The sequence below is a fragment of the Dryas octopetala genome, chromosome 7 (genome assembly GCF_963921425.1).
Source record: "Dryas octopetala chromosome 7, drDryOcto1.1, whole genome shotgun sequence".
Classification (NCBI taxonomy): Eukaryota; Viridiplantae; Streptophyta; class Magnoliopsida; order Rosales; family Rosaceae; genus Dryas; species Dryas octopetala.
The window spans coordinates 9364271-9379804 of NC_141372.1; the positions used below are offsets into that span (position 1 = coordinate 9364271).

At 38.1% G+C, this 15534-nt stretch overlaps 1 protein-coding gene and 1 non-coding gene across 2 annotated transcripts; one reads left to right on the plus strand and one right to left on the minus strand.

Annotated features, from left to right (window-relative positions):
• Window positions 1-3155: 3155 nt before the first annotated feature.
• Window positions 3156-5196, plus strand: LOC147279430 (ethylene-responsive transcription factor RAP2-4). Its single transcript, XM_086250182.1, has one exon. It carries the CDS (start codon window positions 3736-3738, stop codon window positions 4831-4833), a length of 1098 nt encoding a protein of 365 aa, XP_086106308.1. The 5' UTR covers window positions 3156-3735; the 3' UTR covers window positions 4834-5196.
• A 6565-nt stretch (window positions 5197-11761) lies between these two features.
• LOC147279431 (small nucleolar RNA R71) lies at window positions 11762-11868 on the minus strand. Its single transcript, XR_015123718.1, has one exon. It is a non-coding gene; the product is annotated as a small nucleolar RNA R71 (small nucleolar RNA).
• Between the last annotated feature and the right edge of the window lie 3666 nt (window positions 11869-15534).

A 15534-nucleotide genomic window follows, 5' to 3' on the forward strand; every position in this document is an offset into this window, starting at 1 on the left:
AAGTTAGAATTGGATAAAATAAGTTATCGATTTGCGATAAATGAGTTTTTTGGTCTAATATGGCGTGCAATGTGTTTTAGATGCAAGTTATTTGCTTGGAGGTAGATTTTCTTCAGGCGTGTTCAATGATTAATCATGGAATATTAGATCCAAAAGAAAACCTAATTGAAGGGTCAGATGGGGCTTACTTGGTGGCCTAAGGTGTTCTAGTTGAGGAGGTCATAGCTTTGTTGGCTAAAGCTAATTTTTTCAATTTTTGTCATCAAACAAGAGAGCATAATAAAATTATTCATTTATGTTGTATGAGCCTATTTTGTTATTTTGGTCAGAGAATGATCATGATTGACTTATAAATTGAATTCAATGTAATTATCTCTAACCGACGTAATAAAATTAACAAAAGAAAAAAATGGGGTGTAACTAAGAAATTAAATTTTGAATTTTAAGAAAATTTTAAAAGTTCAACTAACAAATGTAGAGAAATTTTGAAAAAAATTTCAAAAGAATTTTTGATTTTGATGAAAATTTAAACTAAATTAATTAAAACTTTTAACAAAATTTTGATAATTTCGTTTTAGTAATATTTTGAACTCTCAAAAAAATAGAATTTTCAAAATTTAATTGATGGGTGCAACTAGACCCAAAAGTTAAAAGCCCGAGTCTTTCCACGTAGTCAGCTTCGAATCGCAGAAATCTTCCTAATAGACGAAATAGACAGGGACAACCTCGACCATCTGATACATAATCATGACATCAGAACCTTCCTTTTAGGTCCTCCATCTTCTCTCCTGCTCGATCATCAACGGCTGTCATGACTCCTTTAAGTCTATGTCACTACAACCATGATTGATTGAAACTCAATAGTCCTTTTCTTTAAGTACGCGTATACGACCTTTATTAAATATAATTGCTATTAATTAATTAAGATTGAAGATTAGATCGTGGAGAGGATTGGATTAATTAGTCTTATTAGATTAGGAGGCCAATAAGACCAAAACAGAGTTTTGCTTCATCAATATTATCCTCATCTTTTATATGCTTCTTAATTGTGGAATGTGGGGGCTTTGTCTTAATCACTCAAGATTAGAAACCTGCACTACTACACCACCATACTCATACCTGTTTTAAATAATACTTCTCAAATGTCAAACCCAATCTAGGGGAACTTCGTAAGTGGCAACCGATTATTTTCATCACTAGCCGTCCATCAACTTCTTCAATTTGGTGAACTAGCTTATCTACGGATAAGATTTTATATCATAGAGCTATGTTAAGCATGCATAGTGATCAACCATGCGCGGAGAATTATGAATTATTAATTGGTGTGACATTTTCTTGTTGAATATGTACCAATAAACGACTATTAATTATTTGTATTAATTTTCTTACCAGTGATGCTCTAGGTATCTGGTATGTTAGGGCAATGGATTCCCAATTTAGACAGTACATGTCAAATAAATATTAAGTGATCAATATAGCTTTATAATTTTTTTGTATTTCCATTATATGATGGATTGTCAAATCCATACTAATTAACGACTTGTAAATTATTAAGTAAACTATACATTCAAATAATTGTAAGCTAATCAATAAATTAGATTCACAAATTTTTCGTATACTCATTATATTATTGATTGTCAAATATCTATCATGTTATGTTGCTAAATTATCAGCCTAAAAAACATTCATTTGTATTAACATCCTTCTAAATATTATTATATAAGTAGTTTATATCAATAAACTATCAATCTAGAATATATATTCAAAACAAATATTAACTAATCAATAATTATATTTATAATTTTTTTGTATTCTTTTTGTATTAACTATTGTCAATCATGGATTAATTATTTTTTTATCAAAAATCTAACATGTTATATGGTCAAAATTAACATAATGACCTAAAACTTTCCTTATAACATTGAATTCTATATTTATGTCATAATTATTGTTTATATATATTAGGCATAAATTCAATTTATACACATAATTATATATGCTATTTCAATGGGGTCTACGAACTTTTAAATATTTCAAATATACACCTGATTTATTATGTAAATTGAAAAATGAAATTCCGTTCATCAATTTATTGAGAGATCAGTTAAATGTCAGCTTGGCTTTTGCTAACGGGGATTAATTAGCGACGTGGCACCAACTCAGCATACATTTCCCGCCAAATGAGCAACACATGTCCACTTGACACGGGCCCACACACCCATCACCTCATTCCCGCTCGTCGAACGCTCTCCTGACCATTTAGTCTCCAAAAAACATCACGTTTTCCTCCAAATTCGAATATAAATCTCTCACTTGTGTTTAACGAGCGAGAAAGAGATGATAAGTTTGTGGACCCGTGTTAAGTGGACCTGTGTCGCTCATTTGGCGGGAAATGAGCGACACGGGTCCACCTAATCCCTGACACAGGCCCACAAACTCTCACTCTCTCTATTATTATTAAATTGTGGGCCCGTGTCGCTCATTCGCCGGGAAATGTTTGCTGAGATAGTGCTACGTCGTCAAGTAATCCCATTCAGCAAAAGCCCCAAGCTGTTATTTAACTGATCTCTCAACGAATCAATGGACATAAATTTATTTTTCAATTTAGATAATAGATCGGGTGTATATTTGAAATATTTTAAAGTTTATGAATCTCGTTAAAATAATTTATATAGTGATATGTCTAAATTAAATTTATGCCTATATATTATTGATGTATCTCGTGGGCTTTGTCAAAATTCAAAAGAGAAAGGCAAAGGCGAAGTACTCAAACTCAAATTCAACAGTTGCATTAACTCAACCTTGAAGGTGGTGTGAACGCTATAAACTATGGTCAAGAAATCTGGCACCAAATTTAAGTATGACCAACTCACAAGTCCACTGACAGGTGGCAGTTGGCAATGGACAGGTGTCCATCATTAGGAAAAGAAAGAGTACGTGGAAGATAACCATTGGCCCTGAGTCATTCATTGAATGAGCCATACGTCATGAACAAAACCAGCTTATGAGAGAGGGACGTAATAATAAAAAATACGGCAAGTGGGGCTCAGAGTGAAGATAATTGAGATTAACGGTGGGATTAAGGGAGGTAATTAAGCTCCCAAAGTCTTTATATAAAGGCTTTGGAGCTAGCAGCTGAGAAAAAACAAAGTGAGGTTGAGAGACATTCACAGCTAAAAATAAAGTGAGAAAAACAGTGTGAGAGATCAGATCAAAGTGTGTGATTCTTGGGTTCTTTGTAATTTTTGTTTCATCCCCCCCTCTCTGTAATCCCCCGCTTCTCTGAATCCCTTTCTGTTAATCATCTGTCTTTCATGGTTATGATTTTTGGGTTTGTTTTTAAAATATGAACAAAAAGCAAACTTAGAAGGATTGATTTCTCAGGAAAGCGCAGGTGTTTTCAGAATCGAGATCCAGGTTTTATTTGTTTTTGCTAGCTGCTTAATTTTTTTTTTCTCTTTGAAAATCAGTTTGAAGGGTTATTTTAGTTCCCTCAAAGTTGGTTTTTGTTTTTTTTAAGCTTCTGGGAGTAGAAGAGGTTGATTATTTGAAATCTCTTTGATCCTTTTTGTTTCTTGTAGAAAAAGTTTTCTGGGTTTTTTTTTAATTTTCTCAAAACTCACACCTGTTCTTTAATTTTGATAAGAAACAGGTTGTTTTCTAAGTACTAAGTAGAACATTTTTTCTTCTTCTATTTGTTGTTTAAAGTTTTAATCTTTTAGTGAGTTTGAAGGCATGGCAGCTACAATGGATTTCTACAGTAGCAGCAGAGCTCTTCAAGCATCCTCAGATCCCTTTAGGGGTGAGCTAATGGAAGCACTTGAGCCTTTTATGAAAAGTGCTTCTCCAACACCACCCACTTCTATACCCACAACCCCATCTCCTCCTTCTTCTTCTTACACCCCTTTTCCTTCTACCTCCACCTCTTTCCCTTCTTCCAACTACCTCTCTTTCTCTCCCTCAGTCCCAACCCAGCCCAGTTTGTACCAAGATGGTTGCTCAACCTCTTTGACCCAAGTGTTTGCAGATGGGTTCTCAGTGGGTTTGGAGCAACCCGGTTCAATTGGGCTCAACCACCTAACCCCTTCTCAGATCCACCAGATCCAAGCCCAGATCCAGGCCCAAAACCAACAACCCCACTTACCTTGGCAAAACTACCAACAACCACCACCACAACTTCAACAACAACCACCATCACACACCCTCAGCTTCCTCAGCCCCAAGCCCATCCCAATGAAGCAGTCGGGTTCTCCTCCGAAACCCGCCAAGCTCTACAGGGGTGTGAGGCAACGACATTGGGGCAAATGGGTCGCTGAGATCCGACTCCCCAAGAACCGGACCCGGCTCTGGCTTGGCACCTTCGACACCGCCGAAGAAGCCGCCTTGGCCTACGACAAAGCCGCTTACAAGCTCCGCGGCGACTTCGCTCGGCTCAACTTCCCGCACCTCCGCCACACCGGCTCCTCCGTCGGCGGCGATTTCGGCGAGTACAAGCCCCTGCATTCCTCTGTCGACGCCAAGCTCGACGCCATTTGCGAAGGCTTGGCTGAAGCTCAGAAACAGGGGAAGGCGGGGAAGCAAGTGCGCTCGACCAAGCCTCGCGCCAACTCGTCGTCGGTGGCGGCGCCACCACCGCCGACGGTGAAGGTGGAGACCACCACTTCCTCGTCGCCGGTGATGACGGATAGCGAGGGGTCCGCGGGGTCTTCGCCGTTGTCGGACCTGACGTTCCCGGACTACACCGAGTCGTCGCCATGGGAAAACAGTGCTGTGGACAACACCATGTTGCAGAAGTACCCGTCTGAGATCGATTGGGCCTCCATTTTCGATTAATTAGCATAAATCAATGTGTAATTGTAATTGGGTATGTGTTAGTTTGGTCAAAACAGAGTCACAGTCAGTAATATCTGTAGCGGTCTCTAGTCCAGTGGCTACTGCAATCAAGTTTTTGACGGTTGCAGAGACACATTTTTAGTATATTTGGTTTATTATTAGGGTTATTATTATTGTAGTTTTAGTGGGTCAATTGGGTTTTTGTTGTTAATATTATGATGATGTAAATCTTCATCATGGTCAGCTGGTTTTTTTCTTGCTAGACCATTAGGGTATTGGAGTTGAACTTTCTTTTATGTAATCATCTTCTCTTATGTAACCTCAGTTGGTGTCTATATAATTGAAACGTTTATTATTATGTAATCCCTTTTGTGTTGATTTATTTTTGATGGTTATGGTTGGGAGAGAGCGTGAGATAATGTTGTGATGGATGTGTTTGTGGTGAAGCTTGAAATGGTTCATTTGGGCCTTTCACACAAAACTGGAAGATGTTAAAGAACATGTGATGCTGAGTCATTTTGTGGTCACAGCTCGATCAGATGGAATAGACCTATCTGCTAGGGACCCGGATCCTCTTACCAGATTTTTGTCTGCCAGACTATACAGGCTTTCAATCTCAGCTCCTCAAAAAAATTGTGTGGTTAAGATTTACCATATTTTTAATATCCAAATTTATTTCTTTTTAACCGTTATCAAAAACAAGAAAGTTTATTTATTTGTAGCAAAAAAATGATAAAAGTAGTCGCAGCTCCATCCCAGCACCTTCTTCCCTCCCGATGTAGCCCCCTCTCCCCCTTTGCGGCGATCGCTACCGCCACCGACTTTCTTTTTCACGGCCGGCAGCCACCCACTCCGCTCAGTGAGCAATTTGACTCTCTCCTCAGGAACCCATTGAATTTCTAGCACAAAAACACCCACAATCAAGAACTCCTTTTCTAGCACCAAAATACCCATAATCAGATTCAAGAGAAGGAACAATTTGACCGCCATTCCTTTCCTCTCAATGAACAATTTGTAATCCACCAATTAATCTTCTTTGGTAGTTGATACTTTCTGGGTTTTCTTTCAAAATCTTTAAAATGTTCACTGAGAAGTCGATAGTTTTAGCATCTGGTTTGGTTCATCCTCTTGAATTTTCCGGCAGCCATGGCAGAGGGAAGGAAGGAGGGTAAATGCCCAGGAGAAGACGATGGCTGATTTATCATTAAAGCTGAAGTGTTTTTTTTTTTGGATAAATTATTAAAAGGTTGATGGATAAATATAAAATGGGTTTATTAAAAGTATTAAATAAATGGTAAAATCCTGACCATTAAATTCTTTTCAAGGGTTGAGATTGAAAGTCTGGTATAGTCCGGCAGACAAAAAACTGGTAGAGAATCCGGATCCATCTGCTAGACCTTTAGATTTTGGTGACATTGTGTTGGGTTTCCAGATTGTTCATCCCCAACCCGAGAGCAGATTTGGTACCAGTTTTTGGTACCAGGTTGGTACCAGGCTTTGATCAAAGCCTTTGATCTTAGCTTTCTCTCTCTACTCTCTCTCTCTCTCCTCCAAGATCAATGGCTTTGATCAAAGCCTGGTACCAGCCTGGTACCAAAAACTGGTACCAAATCTGCTCTCTCCCCGGGGATGAACAATCTGGAAAGTATGTTTTTGTTACGCAACTTGCATGGTCACCAATTTCATCATTTTGAACATCAAGAATGACTGTCATCTTTGTTTACCCAAAAACAAGAAAATAAAAAGAATTTACTGGCATCTTAAACTGTCACCAAGTAATTGGTACCCCCCTTTAACATAATTTGGCATCTTCAATTATTTTGTCTCTTTTCTTAATTTAGCTTTCTGCTTTCATCAAGTTAGCTTGCACGTTTTATACTTTGGTGTGCTTCTTGTGGATCAATGTCATTTCTTTTTGGCAAATAATTGTTATGGATCATAGTCGCCAACTTTCTCTGTATCATTTACTAAAAAACTGTGATCTCAGTATTGCTTATTCTATCAAAACCACCATTAACCATTGATCGTTAAGACAAGATTTGGGAATGCACTAATTGTCAATTGGCCACTATGAGTAGATATAATGATTTCTTTTGAGTTCCCAATCCCAAACTATCAGATTCAAGATTCAAGATCAGTACACACAGATTTGCAGTCATTGCTTCAATTTGCTTTCAAAGATCTTAACTTGGTTATAGGCCATTTTGTCCACTAAATAGTGCATAAAATGATTTCTTTCGTCATTGGATTCTCAAACAATTTACGCAAAGATTTAAAGTCATTTATTCAATCTGTTATGATTTATAAATTAGGAGGATAGCTAATGCTAAGCAGAAATTAATTACAAATTCAGGTATTCCAATTTTTTATATGATGAATCATAAACTATGCTAACTATGTATAGTTGTATACTAACAATCACAATGGGAGTTAGACTAAAAGTTGAGCTTCATTTCTTTTGTAATTATATTGTTAGAAAAATAATTGTCATTATTAGATTGGTAGGTAGATGAGGAATATTCTCCCATATTTATGTGCAAGCACAGTCACTGAGGACCCTGACTAATGTGAAAGCAACATGTTAATGCTTATTATAAGAAATTCACATGGTGATAGGAAAATCAAAATATGACTTCCATATTGAGTTGAGAGTTGAGAGTTGAGACTGTTGAGTAGTGCATGTGCCAAGTGATTGTTTTGTTGGTCACACTAATTTTGAGGCACAAGGGATTGTCCTCCTGTCTCTCAAATTAATACTCAATTATTGAATTGAATACTAATGATCTAGAAAATTGAGAATTGGGAGGATTAATGGACCTCAGCAGTAATTGATTCAAGTATTCAACCCTTCAGTTAAGGGGTCAGCACATGTTTTGTTGAGTGTGCATGCACTAAGCAGATGCAGTGTTGAAATTTGAAAGCATAGTTATTAGTTAATTAATCCTTCTTTAGTTGAACTAAACCTTGCAATATCACTGGACCACCTATTAAATTGAACGTTTGTGTTCAACTAGCTTGAAAGCATGTGTGACAATATTCATGAATCATAAACTAATGAATGGGATTGAGAAATTTAGAAAAATAGAATCTAAGTTTAAGTTCAAATGGAAAGGGTAGAACCTAAGTTTCTAAGGATCATTGTCAAAATCGAGTCTTATCAAAAACTGCATCGGTAATAATTTTAAAGTATTTTTCAATCAAAATTTTTTTGTACGCAACTTAAAAAATCATTTATTTAGCGCTTGACCTTTTACAAAAAATCTAAAATTTTAACTTCAAGAGAACGAGATGTTGAACGAGATCCTGCCAATTGAATATTGCTACTAGAATTACGAATGATAAAACTCAAATCAGCTTTGCTTCCCCTTCATTCACATAACCATCAAAATTTAACTTAACAAAACTATCCCACCACACTGAGGACCCTTAAGCAGGTTAACACCCAAAAAGCCTTAAAGTATGAATAAAAGACCAACAGGGTGAGCTTTAAGATGTTTGAAGGTAACAACATTTCTAGTATCCTAGATTTTCCAACATAGAATAAAATTATTTTCCAAAAATAAATTAGTTATAGTAGGCTTAGGATAAATAGGAGAATTCCATATCAAATCAAACCAATCAATAAATGAACCTTGGAAAGATAAAAAAGTAGGACAATTAGTAGAAATTTGTCTCAAACAGACCCTAGTAAAGGAAAAACCCATGAAGAGATGACCCAAAGTTTCCACATCAATATTGCAAAAAGGGCAAGTTGGCTCTAAATGCCAATTTGTTTGGGAAAGCCTATCTTTGGTTAGAAGCCTTAGGATAAGAAACTTAATTCACAATGACATGCAAAGCTGGAAGCTTTGACAACTCAGTTTTTTTTTTTTTTATCCTTTTTTATACTTCTAGACTAAAGTCACTAAACTATGAATCTTAATTACGTTTTACTAATCCTAATTTTCGCATGCGATTAACAGTATTAACCATGTAAAGTTATCTTTGATGCCCCATAATTAAAATTTTTGGCAGACTGTGAAAATAGTTTGTTCATATTCGTTGGTGTCAGCACCACATATACATATCCATCTTTATTCTTATTCTTCCATCCCACTTCCTAGTGTGCATTTTGCATGAGGAAGGTCACAGGTACAACAAAAGAGGGTAAAAGACACACAAAAAAATAAAATAAAATAAAGTTGGTGGGGGTATTTGGAATCCATTTCTTACAAAGTTAAGAATTTGGGTTGGTTATTAAATTGAAATAATAGTTAAATTTCTGTTTAAAAATAACTTGTCAATGTTTTGTGTCGACCATAGATGATATATTCCAAAGCAATGGCATCTATATATGACATGAAGAAGGAAAAAGACGTGTGAAATGGGAATGGAAAGAGTCCAATTCCAAAAGGACCAAAAGTGTTTTAGGAGGATTGGGAAACGCAGATATCCAATGGAATGGAATGATTTTGGCATTTTGCTGTGAAAGGTGAAAGGTAAAGAAGAAAGGTCATTCTATTAGATTAGGTCAGGCTACCTTTGGGACCCGAGGGATATAGATTGTGGAAGAATCTCAACATATCATTATAAACAAACAAAAGCTCCCAGATGGAGACAATGGAATGGACTACCCTTTCCTATCTTTTTCTCTAATGCTGCCCACGCGGTGTTTCTCATTGTTTTTATCATATTTTTTTTCGATTAATCAATTATCGTATATGAGATTTGAATTTGGCTCAAGTATATTTATATCTATATAAATTATAGGGTCTATTTTAAGTTGGTCAATGAATTATAAAATATTTCAAATTTTCCTATTAACTATAGGATTCATTTCAAGTTGGTCCACGAATTATAAAATATTTCAAATTTCCCCATTAACTATAGAGTTCATTTCAAGTTGGTCTACGAACTAACAAAAAACATACAGAATGGCAGACAAAACCGGGTTGACAAAAAAACTGAACCGAACCGGATTATTTATATATATTTTTTATTATTTATTTATTATATAAAAGTTATATATTTTCAATAAAAAAATATAAGGTATTTTTGGAATATGCTAGGTTCGAATCCATGACCACTTGAGGAGAGTAAAAGTGTGAATTCCTACTACGTCATTTAGTCACTTATGATATTAAAGCACATGCAATATATTTATAAGCATACTAATACTTGAAATATAATAATTTATTAAATTATAATTGGTATTGATGGGTGTCTAATGTCTCTGTCTTTAAGCCTATTTTAATTGGTTTTTGTAAGGTTTTTGGGTCAAATAAGGACTTATTGCTTTGTTTTCTATACTTTCAGTTGCTGGGACCATTGAGGAATTTTTGAATGAATATTTGCTGACAAGGCTAGGTGATTTTCCTAATGAAAGAAGGACTCCAAGTCAGCACCTATTGCCTAGTGATGCCGCAGCCCATTCCTAATTGAAGAGGATTGCTTGCTGGAAACGGGACTACATAAGAGGGCAGAGGCGTGGGTTAAAGGCCTTGTTCTTGGCGAAGGCGTGAAGCAGGCTGGGATTGAAGACGTTGGCTGAAGGAAGGACGCCACTTTGGAGAAGAGCAGTAGGCAGTTTGGGTGGTTTTTGTCATGACTTTTATTGGTTTTTCTTGATGGATTTGTGTAACTAAGCATATTGCTAGGGCAGGATGAAGCCCTAAGATGATAATCTAGTTTTATTGTTACTTTGTCTTTGGTTGCTTCCTTGATAATGAGATTATTATTCACTGATTTATACTTGAATAATTACATGGATGCTTGATCACCATCTGGGTTGTTAGTTGAGTTAATTGATGCAAATTTCTGTAGATACCATACAGGGTTTGAGTTTAGCTTCATGTGGGTAAGGTCTGTATATGCCTTGGGTAAATACCATATTCTTGGGGTGTACATGGCTAGCTATTAAATTCCTTGAACTTGAAAGACTCTTTTGCATGACAGATTTGTTCTAAATACCATAGGCAACTTGCATGTGAAAGTAAGAGACTTGCTCTAAATATCATAGGCAAGTCGTGTCTAAGAGGATAGCCAACATTATTAATTAAGTGAACTGAAGACAAGGTGACTAGAAAGTTGGATAGGATTCTTGGTGGTGGATTCTTCGCTCTAGTATTTTAGCCAATTGATTGTTAACATTATTTTTGTTATCTTGTTGCGTTGCTTTGCCCATATCTTAATTAAATATTATCTTATTTATTTATTGTGAACTTCAATGTCTTTGTTTAAATGAGTTGATTAACCAATCCTTGTGGTTCGACCTCGTACTTGCATAATTCTATTCTACTACGGACTTGTGCGCTTGCGAGTAATTTAATTTGGGGTTTTTGTTTGTCTCTTCTTTTAGGCATCTCAAAAATACCTATCAAGTTTTTGGCGCCGTTGCCGGGGATTGCGTCTAATTCAATTCATTAAACTGTCCTTTGCATGGTGGATGACTGGTACACGATCGTCGGATTGTGAACTTGCAGAATTTCAGCCGGAGATTGAACAAAAGCTCAAGGAAATTCGCAGGAAACGTAGAGAGGATAGAGAAGAGGAGATTCGTCAGAGGGAAGAAAGGATGGCTCTTGTACCCAACGAGACAATGGGAGACCTTGACATCCCAACAATTCCGACATCACCATCCAGCATTATTCTCCCTGCGCCAGCCAGGAATTATGAATTGAAAAATATTCATTTTAACATGATTCCTTCCTTTCATGGCTTAAATAATGAAGATCCATTAGTTCATATTCGTGACATTTTTAACATGGTTTCTAATATGCCTTTGACAGAGGGAGTCACGGAGGAGCACCTAAGGATGAAGATTTTTCCTTACACTTTGAAGGACAAGGCAAAGATGTGGCTGAATTCTTTGAGGCCGAGATCACTAACCAGCTGGACCGAGATTCAAAACAAGTTTTTGGAGAAGTTTTTCTCAGCCCAGAAAACCGATGCATTAAGGGACAAGATCATGCAATTCAATCAACAAGCAAATGAGTCATTTTCTGAGGCATGGGAGCGATTTAATAATTTGTTAATTCAGTGCCCTCATCATGGTTTGCCTTCCCTTGTTTTAATGCGTATATTTTATAAGGCACTGACCGTTTCTAGTAAGGCTGCAGTGAATAACTACGCAGGGGGATCCATTAAAAATAAGACCACAGTTGAATGTCAAACTCTGTTTGACAGCCTAGCAATGGAAACACAACATTCAGATGCAAGAGAAAGGTGTGCTGGAGTGAATGAGAGTAACCATTCGAATGTTTTTGCTTCAAAGGCACAGGTTGATTCCATTGCCAGCAAATTGGATGCGCTACTAGCTATGAATGGGAGGACGCCATCACAAGAAATTTGGGCTATTTGCGATGTCATTGGTCATGCCACGATTTCTTGTCCCAATGGGGTTGATTTTCCGGAGTTTGTTCAAGAACAAGCGAGCTTGGTGAATTCCTACAACCGAAATGTTCGGGCTGACCCATTCTCAAATACATATAACCCTGGCTGGAAGTATCACCCTAACTTCTCATGGAGCAACAACAATCAACCACAAGCTCCACGTAACCCTCCCTTTCAACAAACTCAAGCTCCAGTAGAACCGAAAAAGCTTGGAATGGAAGATATGATGCAGCAACTTATGCAAAATCAAATTCAGATGCAACAAATGTTCCAAGAGTCTCAAAAGGGCCAGCAAGCGAACACTAAAGCCATAGCAAGTCTGGAGACACAAGTCAGCCAACTAGCCTCTACTTTGACCGAAAGAGGGATGGGTAGACTACCTAGCCAGCCTGAACCGAATCCAAGAGGATTGGAGCATGCTAAGGTTGTCCGGACTTTAAGGAGTGGTAAGCCATATGATCGGAGAGAAGAAATTGCGGCACAAAAGAAAAAGGAAGCCGAGAAAACCATACCTGCCGCTGCACCTGAAGGTGGCGAAATTGAAAGCCCAAGGAATGTTGCATCCGAGTTGCCTATTGTCAACAAGTATGTACCTACTTTACCCTTTCCTTCCAGGCAGCAAAAACAGAAGCAGAGTGAGTACATGAAGGATATCTTAGAAGTGTTTAAGAGGGTTCAAATTAATCTTCCATTATTAGAAGCCATCAAGCACATTCCCACATATGCCAAGTTTTTGAAAGATGTGTGCACTAACAAGAGAAGATTTGTGGACCATGAAAAAATTGAACTCACTAAGGAGTGCAGCGCCGTCCTTTTCAACAAGATGCCCCCAAAATTACAAGACCCAGGGAGTTTTACTTTGCCTTGTATCATTGGTGAATCTAAATTTGATAAAGCTTTCTTGGATCTTGGTTCTAGTGTTAATCTTATGCCTTTTTCTATTTTCTCACAGCTGGGCATTGGAGAGCTAAGGAAGACATCTGTCTCGCTACAATTAGCGGATCGTTCAGTCACTTATCCTAAGGGTCTTGTCGAAGATGTTCTAATTAAAGTGGAGCAGTTTGTGATACCGGCGGATTTTCTGGTGCTTGACATGGAAGAAGATAGGAATCTTCCCATTTTACTTGGCCGGCCATTCCTTGCTACTGCTGGTGCATTAATAGACGTGCAGCAAGGTACTCTTAAGCTCAGAATTGATGGTGAATCAGTGGAGTTTCGAATGTTTGGCGCTTTAAAAAAACCCAGTGAGGTGGAGGAGTGTCATCGCGTAGATGTTCTTGACCCGATTATACATGCTCAATTTTTAATTTCTTCAGCAAGTGATGAGCTGGAGACATGCCTTACGTGCTCTGAGTTTGAAGAATTTGCCGAGGAAGAGACACTTGAGGTAGTGGCTGCACTTGAGGCGACACCCGCTGCAGCGCCGCGATGGAGACAAGCTGTAGAACCTCTTGGCACGCCACCACCAGCTGCTGTACCTTCCGTAATTAAGCCACCAGTATTAGAACTCAAGTCGTTGCCATCTCACTTGAAGTATGCATTTTTGGGCGAAGCTGACACATTGCCAGTGATTATAGCGTCCGACTTGAGCAAGACCGAGGAACTGAAACTGCTGCAGCTTCTAGGAGAAAATAAATCAGCTCTCGGCTGGTCCATTGCTGATATCAAGGGTATAAGCCCCGCGGTTTGCATGCACAGGATCTTTTTGGAAGAAGGGTCGAAGCCCACCATAGAGGCTCAGCGGCGTTTGAATCCAAATATGAAAGAAGTAGTCCGAAAAGAGGTACTCAAACTTCTGGATGTAGGCGTGATATACCCCATCTCTGACAGCCAGTGGGTTAGTCCTACCCAAGTTGTACCAAAGAAGTCAGGAATCACAGTGATTGAGAACAAAACTGGGGAATTGGTGCCCACTCGAATGCAAACAGGATGGCGAGTCTGTATAGATTATAGGAAGTTGAACTCCTTAACCCGGAAAGATCACTTTCCCTTGCCATTCATTGACCAAATGTTGGAAAGGCTAGCTGGACACTCGCATTATTGTTTCCTTGACGGATATTCAGGTTATAATCAAATTGCTATCGCTTCTGAAGACCAAGAGAAAACTACATTTACATGCCCTTATGGTACCTTTGCCTACCGGCGTATGCCATTTGGCCTTTGCAATGCTCCAGCCACATTTCAACGGTGCATGATGAGTATATTCTCTGATATGGTTGAGAGAATAATTGAAATTTTCATGGATGACTTCTCTGTTTTCGGCTTCTCTTTTGACAATTGTCTCGGAAATTTGAAGATGGTTTTGGAAAGGTGTAGGGAATTTAATCTTGTTCTCAACTGGGAAAAATGTCACTTTATGGTGAAACAAGGGATTGTGTTAGGACATTTGGTTTCAAGTCGCGGGATAGAGGTAGACAAGGCGAAGATTGATTTAATTGCCAATTTGCCACCACCCACATCAGTCAAGGCTGTACGGTCTTTCTTAGGACACGCGGGTTTTTATCGGCGTTTTATTAAGGATTTTTCCAAAATCAGCCGACCCCTGTGCAATCTTCTTTCTAAAGACACTCCGTTTCACTTTGATGAATCATGTTTACAAGCTTTTACCACTTTGAAATCTCTTCTCACTTCTGCACCGATTATGATAGCTCCAGATTGGGGTCTCCCATTTGAATTAATGTGTGACGCTAGTGACTACGCAGTGGGTGCTGTTTTAGGACAGCGGAGGGACAAGCTGCCACATGTTATTTCTTATGCCTCAAAAACCTTGAACGATGCACAACTCAATTACTCCACTACTGAGAAAGAGATGCTCGCTGTCATTTTTGCACTTGAGAAGTTTAGGTCCTATTTGCTTGGCTCTAAGATCGTTGTTTATACTGACCATGCTGCATTAAGGTACCTTATGTCCAAGAAGGATGCAAAACCGAGGCTCATTCGGTGGGTGTTATTATTACAAGAATTTGATGTTGAGTTACGGGATCAGCAAGGCGTGAAGAATGTGGAGGCCATTTCGGTTCAAAAAGGACAGCAGCAAAGATCCTACAAAGTGGTTTTTATTGGCCTTCTTTATTCAAAGATGCTCACACATGGTGTTCAGCTTGTGATCGGTGCCAAAGGGTGGGCAATATTTCTAATCGCAATGAGATGCCTCAGCATGGGATTTTAGTAATTGAATTGTTTGATGTCTGGGGGGTGGACTTTATGGGGCCTTTTCCCTCTTCATATGGCAATGAGTATATTTTAGTGGCTGTGGAATATGTCTCCAAATGGGTAGAAGCAGTGGCTGCCCCAACTAATGATCACAAAGTTGTTTTGAAACTTTTACAA